At 40.4% G+C, this 14,697-nt stretch overlaps 1 protein-coding gene across 1 annotated transcript in view; it reads left to right on the top strand.

The window, feature by feature from the left end:
• Positions 1-6,144: 6,144 nt before the first annotated feature.
• The window catches only part of NOTCH2 (notch 2), a gene marked incomplete at its 5' end in the record, with an annotated part of 92,329 nt that continues 83,776 nt past the window's right edge, over positions 6,145-14,697 (top strand). Inside the window, 1 exon segment of the mRNA XM_023761240.1 lies at positions 6,145-6,230. Within this exon segment, the coding sequence (XP_023617008.1) occupies positions 6,145-6,230 (86 nt within the window).

Below are 14,697 nucleotides of genomic sequence, written 5' to 3'. Positions count from 1 at the left end.
AAGAATTTATTCCATTTATTGATATTTTATCCTGAATTGCCTAGGGCTCTTCTATTTTTCCTGATTCCTCCCTTTGTTTAAACTGGGGTTGGATTGCTGTAACGGGTTTCCCTAAAGATGGCATTTACCGTGCAACCAAGAATTGAAGTACCTATTATAAGAGCCAGGCTTTTTAGCTCTTACTATGTACCAGGCATTGTTTTATGCTCTTTAATGTACAGTATTCATTCAATTAATGCGTAACCAGAGCTCTGAGAGATTATTTTACAGATGAAGAAACTGAAGCACAAAGGGGATCCAGAGGTAAGTAGTAGTAAATGGTGGAGCTAGAATTCAAACCCAGATCCCAATTTCAGTAGCTGTGCTTTCAGCCACTAAACTACATTGCCTCACGTCTCCGGAAAAGAAGAAATGTTTTCTATCCTCTAGGTTCTTAAAAGTGAAAAAGCAGAAGATTGTAAAGAATTAAATGCTAAGTTCTGAGTGTTAGAGGAGTAGGTTTTAGGCTACGAGGACCAGAACCTGCAAGAGGAGGCCTTGTGGGTGAGGCCGGGGGTGACTGGGCTTCAGAGGAATGAGTACAATTTCGATAATAAAGGGGAAGTAGCAAGCAGAGGAAGCTGAGACACACGTGGAAGCATGGAACTGACTTCAGTGGTGATCTGTTCAAGGAAGAGACAGCACTCATACCGGACAGGAAACCGGACAGGAAAGGTAGCCTGCCATCTTGTAGGTGAGCATGAGGGTTTAGACTAGAAGTAAGAAATGGCTTATCCCTGGAAGAAAAAAAAACACCTTAGCTTGGCACTGTGTGAAGGTCCTGCCTGGACCTCCCAGCTGGTCTCCTGAAGCCAAAATGAGAGTAAATTCTGAGAATTAAGAACTGAAAGTCATTGTGGATTAGAGCAGCGATTTTCAACTAGTGTGCCATGGCACACCGGTGTGCCCCAAGATTTTTTAAAACAGGCAATACTTGACTGTGTAGTCAGGGGCACTGACCTCTTTTCCCTTAGATTGTCAATTAAAAAAATGACAACAGCCAATATAACAATAGCCGTCCAGTGTGAATGAATCAAAATTATACCCTATTTTTTGGGTCAGATCAGCAGAATATATATATTTTTGGTATGCCACAGAATTTTAGCAATTAATTTATGTGTGCCATGAGATGAAAAAGTTTAAAATCGCTGGATTAGAGAGTGGTGGAGTGACACGTTGCAAGTGGTACTTCTGGGAGGTTAGATGCAATTAGAATGAAATCTACCATTTGGGGGGAGCTGAGACAATGGATATCTTCAGCCTAGTCTAAAAAGGGATGACTTGAATAATTTCGTATCAGAAAGAAAAAAAAAAGGTTGATCTCTGGAACATTGTATAATCTTGACTTTTTTCTTTAAAAAAAATTTTTTTATTGATATCAGAGAGGAAGGGAGAGGGAGAGATAGAAACATCAATGATGACAGAGAATCATGGATCAGTTGCCTTCTGCACACCCTCTACTGGGGATCGAGCCCGCAACCCGGGCAGGTGCCCTGACTGGGGATTTAACTGTCACCTCCTGGTTCATAGGTTGATGCTCAACCACTGAGCCACACCAGTCGGGCTAATCTTGACTTTTTTCAAACCCAAGTCTGATTGTGTCATTTTCCTTGCTTAAAGCAACCCAGTAGTTTATCCTCACTTTAGAGGAGAAGCCGTGATCTAACTCCTACCTGCTTCCCTGGCCTGTCTCCTGCTGCTTCTACCTCCTTTACAATCTGTAGGCATATGAACCTGGAATAGCAGACTCATTCTCATCTCAAGGGTGTACCCTTGCTGTTTCCTCTGCCCGGGGTTACTCTTTCTCCATATTTCCGTGATTCTTGCTCATTTAAACCTTAGCTTAAAGATACCTCCTCACACAGGCCTTTCCTGTGTCCCATGCACCCAGCCTCTGTGATTACTTTGTATACAGTAACTGGTTCTGTTTCCAACAGAATCTGTCACCACTGTCTGAAATGACTTTGCTTGTTTATCCATTTATTAGCTGTCTTTCCCTAATAGAATTCTGTTAGCCATGGCATCCCTGACATCAGGGCCTGTACCTTACATCATAGATGCTCTGTTATGTTCTGAGTATTAGAAGACTAGTCCCCAATATGCTGCACAGAAAATGTGTGAAACTTGGAAATTGGCTTCTAGATTTTATGTCATGTTGCCCTGTGATGGAGTGATGAAATTAAAATCTACTGCTCCTCCTTGTTTTTGCCTCTTGTGGGGGAGGGGGTGGGCAGGCGTGCGTGAGCACACACACACACACACACACTATGTGATTGATTTCAGTCAGCCAATATTTATTGCATGACTGCCATTTATGGCTTAAGATGAACATTGGGGGGGAAGTTACTCTTTTTGTGAACGACTAGTTTCTCTGAGTCTATTAAAACATTAATTTAAACATCAGTTCTCCAGCTGTGGTATAATTGAGCATTTTGGTTTTTTCCCCTACAAATAGAAAGCTGCTTTCAATTTTATTGGTAAATGTATATGCTTTACATTCGGGGGGAAAGTAAATTGAATTTTAAAATGAGGTCTTTCCCAGTTACTGTCATGGTTTTGAGTTATCAAAGTGTTAACTTCTCTTTGTGTAGCAAATAATTACAGTATTCATTTAGAAATAGCCCGCAGGCAAAGTCATGAGTCTGAAATTTTACTTTATTTTTTCTTAGTATATTCAGGCAATGTGTTCTCATCTGGATCATCCCAGACCTCCAATGGATTATGTCATCTTAGGGGAGTCCTTAAAGTGGACACTCTTTTGAGTACAGTTGCTCTCAAAGTGTTCCTCGGACCCATAGCATCAGCATCACCAGGGAACTGGCTAGGAATGCTAATCCCCAGGCCCCCTCTACACCCACCCAGTCACCATCTGAGGGGGTGGGGTCCCGCACACCCTCCAAATGATTCCGCTGCACACTAAAATTTGAGAAACGTGGCTTAGTAAATGTTAAAAGTTTAAGGTAGCATGACCCTACAGATTAGCCAGATGGCATTAATTATTAGCCCTGTAAGCCCACCTCCTTTTTGGTCATGGAATTTGATTGGCTCACTAAGGCTAGGCTGTAAAGTTATTTGAAAGATTGATTACCACATATTGACTTTGTGTTGTTTGTATTTCTCTGAACCTGTCACTGTATTGATTTGCCAGGATGCTTAATAGGGACAGGCTGTGAATTTATTTATTTATTTATTTTTTGCACCCATGGCTTTCTGAGTCATGGGCCACGGGTCCTCGTGCCTTTCTGGACAGTTTCTCCAGGTACTAGGCATGCCACTCCTATGCTTTTAAGGAGGGAGGTGTCACTGTTGGATCACATGGGACCTTCAGGAGCATTTAGTTCAGCCTAGATCGGTTTGCAGGTAGGAAATGAGCCTGCATGAGGTTGTGCTTTGCCTGTAGTAAGTAGCACAGCTAGTGAGTGGTAGAGGCAGGATTTCAGTCTCCTGACTCCCTCGCTGCACCAGGATCCCTGCAGGGGGAGGACAAAGTTGCAGTTTGCTCTCTGCCTGGGGGACATTTCTTTCCTACTGTGAGGTTTTCTTCTTTTATTTAAAGAAAAAAAATAGTAAAAAGTCAGGAAGTTCTCATTGAAACTAATAAAAGTGTCCAAAGTGAATGAAAAAAAAACCAGTTTGAGAACTTTGGTATGGAGGAAATAACCTGACATTAACTGTTTTAATTATAGTTGTTGCATTGGGCTTATCAGTGTGGGAAGAGAGAGCATTCGAGCCCTACAGGGAAGTGGGATATAGACAACAAGATGACCCTTTTCCTGAATCTGCCTGTTCAAGCTGCTGCCTAGGGACGGCTTGTGTGATCCCAGCAGCGGTCATGGAGAAGGGCTGGACTCAGTAAGAGATCTAGGTCCCAGGCCCAGCACTGCCAACTAGTGGTGTGATGCCCTGTGAGGAGATCACTGTACCTTCTCGGCCTTCACTTTCTAGTGAGTGGGTATAATAATGCCTATCCTGCCCATCCCGAGAAGGAATATGCCAGATAGTGGGAAGCAGTGGATCACTGCAGTGAAGAGCACAAACTCTCGTGGGACCCAGAGTTTCCAGGTTCAAATTCTGGGTCTTTCATTAACCGGTGTGATGATAGGCAGATTACTTATCCTTCCTATGAAATGAAATTAACTACTTCATACTGTTACTGGCATTAGAATTCTTGGGTTCCCCAAGATAGGAATTGAGAGGAATCCCCAGAAAAATTTCCAGACAGATTTTATTAAGCTTATGCTGGAGCACAAGGGAGTCAGCACAGAGAAAGGAAGGCCCTCTGGAGTGGCTCAGGGTCTGGCTCTGCATGGCTGTTTTTACGAAGTGGGCTTGCGCAAAAAGGCCGGCTTGCGCAAAGAGGCGGCCTGGTAAGGGGTTTGGGGAGTGGAATGTTTCATGTCAGGGCAGGGTTACTTTCTCCTCCTGTTGGGTTGCTGGGCAACTGTCTCTGTACCTGCACTATGGGGCAAGATGGTGGTGTTACTCATTGCTGCTGCCCCAGGAAGGTCGTGTAGCGGCCAGACCTTGATCAGCTCCGCATGTGGGTCAGTAGATTAAGCAGGCATTCAGAAGGGCGATAAAATCAGCTACCTCTTGGAGGGGTGGTGACGTCCTTGCGTTCCTTCCAGTCACCTGGTCTCATCTTGGCTTCCTAGCCACCTGGTATTTTCTATTCCAGGGCCCAAGTCCCTATACTATCTCAATAGGCCTGTAGGGAAGATTGAATTTGTCTATATAAGGTGCTTAGGACAATGCCTGCTGTTTAGTAAGCGCTATGTGTTAGCTGCTATTGTTATTACTGTTTTTAAGTATTATTTTAAGAGATGAGATTTCTGTAAACATGTTCTCAAATAGTTCCATCATTTGATAAGAGAACTGGTCAAATACAGGGATCTTCTGCAGTAACCGTTAATGGAGGAGTTTTTCTAACATCAGCCTGTGCCTGGGCCTTGCTGGGAAAAGAAGTGGTTTCGATGCCCAGGAAGGGCAGGCCTAGAGCCTCTGATACTGCAGTTTAGTCAGAGAGTGGTGTGGCTAGAAACTCAAACTGGACACTTCTCAGTTTTGCTTTCAGGTATTTATACATGAGCCATCCCAGGAGATGGAAATCTTAATAATCTTCCAGGAAAAAGTTCATGAACTTTGATTTGGATTTCTGACTAGGTTTCTTTCTGTCTTGCCTTTTCAGTTATTAGAATTATAATATTTTGTTGATGAAAATTCCAGCTCTGAAAGCTAAACAATCAAGGGATTGTCATGATGTAGCAAGTGAGTGACAGACTTTGGATAGCTTTCCTCCTCTTTTGGCTTAAATCAGGAAGCATTTTACTTTCGCTGTTTATTTCTGAGTAGCCTGTTTGGGGGAGGGATTAGGGTGGTGAAGTGCCTTTTTGTTGCCTCGTAAAGGGACCGGGGTTCAAGAATTTGAGAATTATTTTATCTGTATGTATAAATGAACTTTTTCATTTTCCTTACTTTGATCCCCTTCCTCTTCCTCTACAATCTTTATTCACGATCTGTTCCCCTTAAAGTTAGAGATTATGTTTTATATATTTCTCTATGTATTCCATTTCTCCTTTTCCCCCTGGATCTTAACATAATGCCTGGTATCATACTAGGCTCTCAGCTACAGTTTGTTGAATGAATATTGTTGATGTGTCTCATTACTTCAAGCGACCTTTTCTGAAGCCTCACCTGAAGGCTTCAGTAGTAAATATGGTGGTGACCTAGTATCTACATTGGTCTTCCTAAATACGTATTGATGAATCTTTGCATTACTCACCTGAAGTGTCCAAATCCCAAGATGCTCATGGCCTGTCATGAGTATTATAGTTTGAATCTCCCTAGTATCATTGGGAGATACGAATCTAGGGAAATCCAGGCACAGATAATTAAAAGCATCATTCAAGACCACAAAACAGTTATTGTGGGAAGAGACACTGACCCCAGAAACCAAAAGAAAAAAAAAACCTGATTAAAACTCTAAAAGGAAACCCAGATCAGGCTGGATATGGGAACGAATGTTGACTTAGATTGGATAACATTTCTTTGATGTCTGAGGGTTATGATTAGTGACTTATTTCTAATGTGTGTTTGTTTTTATTTTTAGCTTTGCAATGTCGGGACGGCATTGAGCTCTGTGTTAATGATGGAGTATGTGTTACCTACCACAATGGCACAGGATACTGCAAGTAAGTTTTTCTCTGTGCTTTTTCTTCTTCATATATTTTATTTTATCTCATTAGGACACTGGGCAATATTCAGTTCTACTATTCTATTTTTATTATTTCTGTGAAGTAATTACGGGTTCTCTAATTTTCCTGATGTAGTTCCAGTGTGGATGAGGATGAAAGGATGTGGGTGCCAGATAGACAGCTAATAAGAACTCCTTATTACCTTCTTGTTATCTTTTTCATTAAGAAAGAGACTTTTCAGTGAGTATTTTGAATGATGACACTAGTTTTTAATTAACTAGGCTAGTTAATTATACTAGTGCATTCTCTTACATGTTTCAGTTTAAGGCATACCCTTAGAGTCTCTCCTAAACATGTTAGCTATGATCTTGTTTTTAAATCAAACTAAGTAGTTATTAACTTTTTAATTCTGCCTAATATTCATGAATATTATAGCCACATGAAACTATTTTTTCTAGTGAAAAAATTCTGAAAGAGACTGTGCAGGAGGAAGATGCACACATACTTGTAGGGATGGGGTAGGTGCAGGGGCTGTGGGTAAATGCCATTATATGGGTTTGAGAGAATGGGGATGAGGAACAGGACTAGGGAGCATGGGCTAGTTCTAGGAGTGTTACTTTTCTTTTTCTCCAGCCATCTAGTTAGATCATCTCACAAATAGCTTTTCTAGGTTTCCTCTGACCTTTTTTGCTTTCTACCTCAATTGAAAGTTTTTGATAGGAGCATTTATATCATGGAAAATAAGACTTGATAATAAGAAATTTATCTTCTTTAATACTTTTATTCTCTCTCTATATATATATCTTTTATATAGGTATTTACTTAATAAACATTGTAAGGGAGTTTATCCAACACATTTTTGTTTCTTCTCTGGATATTTAATCAAATACCATAGGATAATAATGACATTTGTTCCCATTAAGTCCATTCTCACCAAGATCTAGGTTTTTTAATGTCATAAAACAAGAATTTTTCCAAGTCAGAAGGAATTTTTTTCACTGAAGAGAAAATATTTTAAGCTGTGATGACAGTGAGTCTTAACAATAGGTTGTTTGGATTGGAATAAAGATAACATTAGAAATGAAATTTTTTATGTAACTGATTATGTGCTGTTTACTTAGTGTTTCTAGATGGAAAAAAACCCACCTCAAAACATGTGATACATTTTCCTCTTAAGAATAGAAGCACAACTGGAAATAAAAAGGGAAGGAACTTAATACCTTAGAGTCGGCCACTGAAATCTTGTTGAGTCCCTTTTTGGCATCTGGTGTCTTAGCTACTTGCATTATTCTATTATTCAGCTCTCTTGTGATAGTTAACCCATTATATTATGATCATTTATTGATATATTGGTTTCTCTTACTAGGTTGTAAGGTCCTGGTCTTATGCATCTTTGTATAGTTATAATGCCTGGCATGTAGCTAGTGCTTAGCAATATGTTTCTTGAACCAAAGAGTGCTCAATAGATATAATGGTTCACATTTTTAAAAATCCATTTGTCTTCAGAAGAAACCGGTCCTCTCTAAGAATTTCATTTGCTTCACATAGCATCTAGGATGGTAGGCAATTTCGTTTACTTCCAATTTATTTAGAGATATTTCACCTTATAAATAGGGTCTAAGAGTTGGCCTACATATTTGTGGTCTGACATAGGGAGACATGGTTTCTAGAGGAGACCAATTTCTGAGCACTTACCAGAAAAGGACACTAAGGATCGCTTTTGGGAGCAAACAGATTTGTGGGCTGCTAGTCTCCAACTCTCCAGCCAAGGTGAGAGACCGTTGCCCCTAGTTTATGGAAGAAGCACTGCTAGACAACAGGGAACTCGCTTTGTGAATGATGTAAACTCAGCTGCCTGAGTTCTGTCCCTGGATACTTACTCATTGTTGATGGGATGGATTGCTTATGGATATAGTTCTGGGTGGGTCCCTCAGGTGTCCTCCAACCCTGTTGTAAGAGAAACAAGTTTTTTGAGAAAGGCTCAGTAAGAAAAAAAAATGGGCAAGGCCATCCTTTTGGGAGACCAATATGAACATCTAAACTTGGGGGGAAAAGAGTGTTTCTCTACCTGAGTAAAATAAATTAGCATCTTCAGGAGTGACAGTGTCAGCATAAGTGGACGCAAGAAATGCAAGGACAGTATCAGGGAGGCAAGTCAGCCCCAGGCCATAGAATAGCCATAGAATGTTAAGCAAAAATAACATCTACTTAACAGACCTTTCAGTGTATCTTCATCAATGTTGTTTTTCCCTGGGGAAAGAAGGTAGGTAATCCAGCTTGTTCAGTAAATATTATTTTCACAAAATGGTAAATGAATATTAGAACACTTAGAAGGTTTATAAGAATTACATCAGACATGCAGGGCATATGATTATCTTTTATTTATGAGATTGCTTAGTGGATTAAGAAAAGAAAGTTAAAGCCAAATTCCTTTGGTGGGTGGAGTGGAAATTAATGGAAAACGTTTTAAAGTAGAAGGTATCTGACTATCTGTATAAAGAGCCTAATGTTACTGATTCAGCTAAAATATAATGATTGTTTACAGAAATTATAGAAATCCTTGGTAAGCTCACATTGACGGATGAGGATAAGTACTTGCAAAGGTTCGTTTTGTACACAGCTCAACTCTGTTGTTTTTTCTTTTCACTGTTAGGAGCCTAAGTAGTCAGTCAGTCTGTGATTATATTGGGATGCCAGGCAAGGAGAGCCTGTGTAATCTTGCATAAAACTCAATCATTGCTCCTAAATAGTTGTTGTCAGATCTCAATAAAGCCCTCTCACTACAGAGAGATAAGACATTTCATTCTCTCCCTTGTCCTACTGGGAGGTGTAAATATATAATTAAGTTTAGCTGTCATTAATCACTTTCAAGTTGCTTGTCTCAGACTTTCCGATATAAACCATCCCAAATCCCAATTTGATTAAAAATCATGGGCAACTCAAGTTCACTAGAATGTTGGGGGTGGGCGAGGGTACTATTTGTAAAATTCACAAAGTGTGCATTTTTAAGACATGCTTATCGTAATTATTTAAAGTCCTTGTCTGTCAATTCTTAACATCTGGTTCGTCTTTGGGTGTGTTTCTCTCAACATCGCTTTCTCTTGACTGTGGGTACAGTTTTTCTGTGCTTCATACTTACTGGACATCATGAGTGATGCATCTTCAAGTTTATCTTCCACTAAAGAACACTGAGTTTTGGTCTAGCAGGCAGCTGCATTACGGGAAGATCACCACGATCCTGTGAAGGGCTTGGTTTTAGGCTTTGCTCTGGTGGGTCTGATGGTTTAAGTCTTAGTCCTGGGATATGGGCCATACCAAAGTATGACCCCTAAGGGGATTCGGTGGAAACTAGCGGTGTTTCCCCAATCCCGGGTGTTTCCCAAGCACCTCTAATTTGGTAGGACTTGAATTCAAACCTCCCACTCCCCAGAACCATGCTCAGGCTTTCAGCCTTCCAACTCTTGCATTCTCTTGGGCTCCTACCTATCATCTTGCTCATGCCTAGTCAGGAATCACTTACGGATTCGAGTGGAGTTGTTGGCACTCAGGACTTCTCTGTCTGTGGTGCGGGCTCCTCAAGTTGCAGCTGCTCTGATGGGTCCAGACACCTTTGACTGCTCAGCCAGGGAGACTTCCTTTTTCTGCTCGCACTCTCTCCCTCTTCTGCTACATGGACTGGGGAATGCCTTCAGGGAAAAGGAAGTTTGCTCTTCTTTTTGTGAGCCTCATATCCCTTCCAGTTTTTGTCTGCTTTCAATTACTATCTGGTACCTTTATTATTCTGTCCAGAGTTCATAATTATTGAAAGCAGGAGAGTTGGTCTAATATTATTTAAAGTCCTTGTCTGCCATTAGTTTTAATGATAAAAATTATAGTTATAAAGTAGTCTTTCAAAATTTTCTATAGCATAGTGGTTGATAAACAATGGAAAGTCACCATGAGTTACATAGGATCCTGTGGGTCGGTGATTGCATTTGAGAATCTCTACTTTTTGGTAAAGTATCTAATTGAAAACTACATTTTAAAGTGAATCATGATAGCCCTGGCTCAGTTGGTTGGAGCGTTGTCCCGTGCACCAGAGGGTTATGGGTGTGAATCTCAGTCAGGGCACAGACCTAGGTTGTAGGTTCGATCCCTGCTAGGGTACATATAGGAGACAACTGATCGATGTTTCTCTCTCACATTGGTGTTTTTCTCTCTGTCCCTCTCCCTTCCTCTCTATCTAAAATCAATTAAAAACATATCCTTGGGTGAGGATAAAAAAAATAATAATAATAAAGTAAATCATAAATATGTTATAAAATACAACTTTGTGTCACATTTTACCTAAAATTTGTCAACTAGCTGTAAGGTACATTAAATATTAATGACTAATGATTTTCCTTGCTGGCCACTTTTTCATATTTTTTTTATCTTTACCATAAAATGAAGAATGCTGCCTTTTGGCTTACTAAATGCTTTTCACAGAGGAATCTTTGTGTGGTTTTTTTTAAAATGTGATGCTTAAGGAGTTATTAATTCAGGAATTTTTCAGCACATGCTATTTATGTATACCATATGTAGCAATGTAACAGACAACTGTGACTGTGGTAGTAATTCATTGATACTGTTATCACATTATTTCACTCTTCTTTGGGAAGCCATGTAATAATCATCAGTGTGTTAACCTGGACTTCTTAAAGAGGCTCAGAATGAGTGTGGCTGGAGTCTCATCAAGTCACCTATGAAGTGATGGACTGTCCTGTGGAGCCACCAGTGGAAGGGGCTGGGGCCAGGGCCTGGTGAGCGGGTGCCAAAAACTCAGTAATCAAGATTAAATAATATTTTTATGGAGTAGCTCAAAAATCAAAATTAATGCAAAAAACTATGATAAAAGATTTCCAAATTTTAAATAAAGAATAGATCAGTATTGCTGATTTTTCTCTATTGCCTCATACTCGATGTGGTTCAGCCTGCACTGGGACTGGATTGAGGCATCTGGAAGATCCTGCCTGGTGGCATGGAGAGGTCATAGGGTGTAGGTCAAATGGACTTGAGTTTGAGCCATAATTCCTGTTGCCACTCAGATCTTTGCCAGGCTCTGTGCTCAGTTAAGCTCTTTACATGCATTTTAGCCCTCATAGGAAGCAGTTAGTCTTACTATCCCTGTTTTACCAGTGGGTATATGGAAACTCAGAAAGGTTAAATGTTTGCCCAAGATCACATAACTCTTAAGTAGCTGACCTCTTAGCAAATGTGCTGTATCTCTGAGTCTCACTTTGCCTATCAGTAAAATGGGGACAGAATTGCCTATTTTAAAGTGATAGTACAAACCACATTCTGTAAAGGGAATGAGGAACATTTGAAAGAATATGAAAGGTAATTTTCCAGATAAGGGATATGATTAAAACTCTACTGTATAGAGTTCCCAATTTTAAAATAGAGCCAGTAGCATTAGGTAGGCCTAGGCAGCTTGGGGAAGACTAGGGGCGTTGAACCTGCTTGTAGCTACATGAGCGTATGTGGACCAGGCTCGGCTAATGCTGCATTTCTGAGAAGTGGCCTTTGACTGGAAATCTCAGTGAAATTACTGCAGATGAAATGTAAGAAGAGGGCATTGAAGGTGAGGTTACAGGATATTGTCAATTAAAATGCTTCTTAGTCGAGAAAACCAGGTTGAAAAACTTGAAACTTCTCCCTTCTTTTTCCTAATGGAAGATGAGCAAGTTCAGACAGATTTTCTGCAGCTGTGAAATTGAGACAGGTCAGATTCAACGACTTCTGGTAAACCTTGCTGCCACCACAAAGTCACAGGTTGTTAAACATAGCACCTCACATTTGCATAGTGAGTTACAGATGTATAGAAGTGTGTCCTGTAAGGCTTTCCTTGTTGAGGAAGTACAGTCCAGTCCTCTAACAGTACCGTTCCCATGGGATTCTTCTAATGAACACATATCCTTGAAACATCCTTTAACAAATATGTTAAGCGTTCCTCAGGAATTTTTCATAAAAGAAGTCTTGATTATCAGCTTCTTATCAATATTTAACAACAGAATTCCCATACTCTTTTAACTAATCCTTATTCTTTAGTTTGGAACCTTTATAAACATCATTGCTAGATGGCAAAGTAGGAGAAGATGGTTCATAGGCTTGGCCTGTATCCTTTCACTTGTCTTGGGTAACTGCCAGTAAATTAAATCAACTAATTTTGTCCTGCAAAGCTGGCGTGAATAGATGTGAGTTTAGCTAGACTTCTTTCAACACAGTCCCCAGGTTAACCATAATCCTATGTAAAGTTTCTTTCTTATTGTTTCGTAGTGGCGTGTCAGCACCATTAATATCATGTAGGAATTCTTTGGTCCCTTTTTTCTTGTGACTAAGCAGGATGAGAAATATTTCTCTTTCAGGATCTGGAGCAGCTTAATTAAATCCTTCATTTTAAATTTTGGCTATCCGTCTTTCATCAAGACTCGCCAGATTGAATGCATGGGGTGGGAATCTTAGAATGTGATAAAAATGTAATTATCGAGACATTTCCAAGTGCTGTTTTCTTTGTTAAGCTACCATAAATGTGAGCGTGTGATGGAGGTTTTCATTAAGCCTCTTTTCAACATCCTGCACGTAGGAACTTTGTAGCTGGGAATGAACTTTAGTGTCTCCTTCACCCCCACTGTGTGTATGTGTGTATTATGTGTGTATTTTATTTTCATATTTGTCTTAGTTGTTTTTTACTTTACACCTTAATTGAAGGTATACTAGTGCCTCTGGGGCTTCCCAGAGTTCTCTACATCTAGCCATCGTCAGTAATCTTCACCAGCACTGTTCTATGGGTCCAAGTAGGCACTGTTCTATGGGTCCAAGTAGGTGTTATTGACTCTTATACTGATGCCTTCAGCCTTTCCTTACAGCAGTTATATTCTTTTTAAAACATTCCTCTCCTAAGTAGTGTCCTACTTGGATCTTTATGAAAAGGCCTTTATAAAAGAAAAGTGAAGCAAAGACGAATAAGGGTATTATTTAAGTGACAGGTGGTATTCCTCAGTGAACACATCTAACTGGAATATTATATCCAATTTTCTCCTTCATATAATTCTGAGGAGAAGGTAGGTGTTAATGAGAAAATAACCTGGTTAGGAGTTATGTAGAATAGTAGCATTTAGGGTACTGAATCTATATAGATTCGGCCACTTTCCCACAGTTGCTATACCTATAAACTTGTATCTTGAACACTGAAGGTTAGATAGACTCTGAAGAACTGCAGGATCCTCACTCTTTATCTTAGTTAGCTCTGGTTGCTACAACCACAGACCGGGTGGGTTAAATGACAGACATTTATTTCTCACAGTTCTGGAGCCTGGGAAGTCCAAGATTAAGGTCTGACTGACTTGATCAGACAAGGTGCTGGTTCTCTGTGAGGACCTTCTTCCTGGTTTGCAGATGTCTGCCGCCATCTCGCTATACTCTCACATGGTGGGGAGAGAAAGTTCTGGTCCCTTCATCTACTTATAAGGGCACTAATTCCACAGTGAGCACCCCACCCTCATGGCTTCATCTACCTAAACCTCCTAAAGGCTCCACCTCCAAATACCATCACATTGGGAGTAGGATTCAACATATGAATTGGGGTGGGGCATACACACATTCAATCTATAACTCTTCAAAGAAATGTTTAATTTTCATCACACTGGTATTTATTGAGCTAGCCACTATGATTGAGCACTGTGGTGGGGATTGTGAAGAGACAGAAAACCCAAGAGGCCTGAGCTGTCTGACTTCCTTGTCACAAGTACACATACTTGGCAGTGTCTGGTGGCGAATGTTGTATTTTTCTGGCTTATGACATGGTGGCAGTCCTCTGACATCCTGCCATCTTGTTGGGGAGACGAGGCATACATGTATGTATGAAATAAAATCCATCTGTAATTGCCCAATATAGCAGCACAGATGTTATGAGCTATGGCGATTCAGACAAGGGAGCAACTGCAGGAGAGAAGGCGAAAATCAGAGGGGTTTTAGTGGGTAACTTAGTCATAAATCTGAAAATACTGATGATGCTGTAGGAGGTGGATAGGGAGAATGATGGAAGTGGAAGGGCTATCATTTCCTGGAAAAATCATTACCAATATCTTCATCGTTTATTTCTTAATGACATAGTTTTAAAACTTTTCTACATCTTGGTTGGCCTCTCTGTCTATACTTCAGTTTGTGTGAGGTTTATGAAACCAGTAGGTAGATTAATCTGGTTTTGTAGCAACAGACAAGTGATTAAAAACTCATTCCTTTAGCACATGTTGGCTGGACGGCTTGAGGACAGAATATCTGGAGTGAGGGATGAGGGGAAGACCTGGGAGCAGGAGGAGAGGGCAGCTGGGGTAACCACCACCTCCCTGCCGCCCCCTCAGACCTTTTTGGACTTGACTGTTGATTCTTGTTCTGCTTCCAGCACAGAGCAGCCAGGTAGGCTTGCACACACAATTTACAATCA

Source organism: Myotis lucifugus, unplaced genomic scaffold, assembly GCF_000147115.1.
Source record: "Myotis lucifugus unplaced genomic scaffold, Myoluc2.0 scaffold_203, whole genome shotgun sequence".
NCBI lineage: Eukaryota > Metazoa > Chordata > Mammalia > Chiroptera > Vespertilionidae > Myotis > Myotis lucifugus.
Note: the sequence above shows the minus strand (reverse complement) of the source record. Positions and strands in the feature narration are given on the sequence as shown.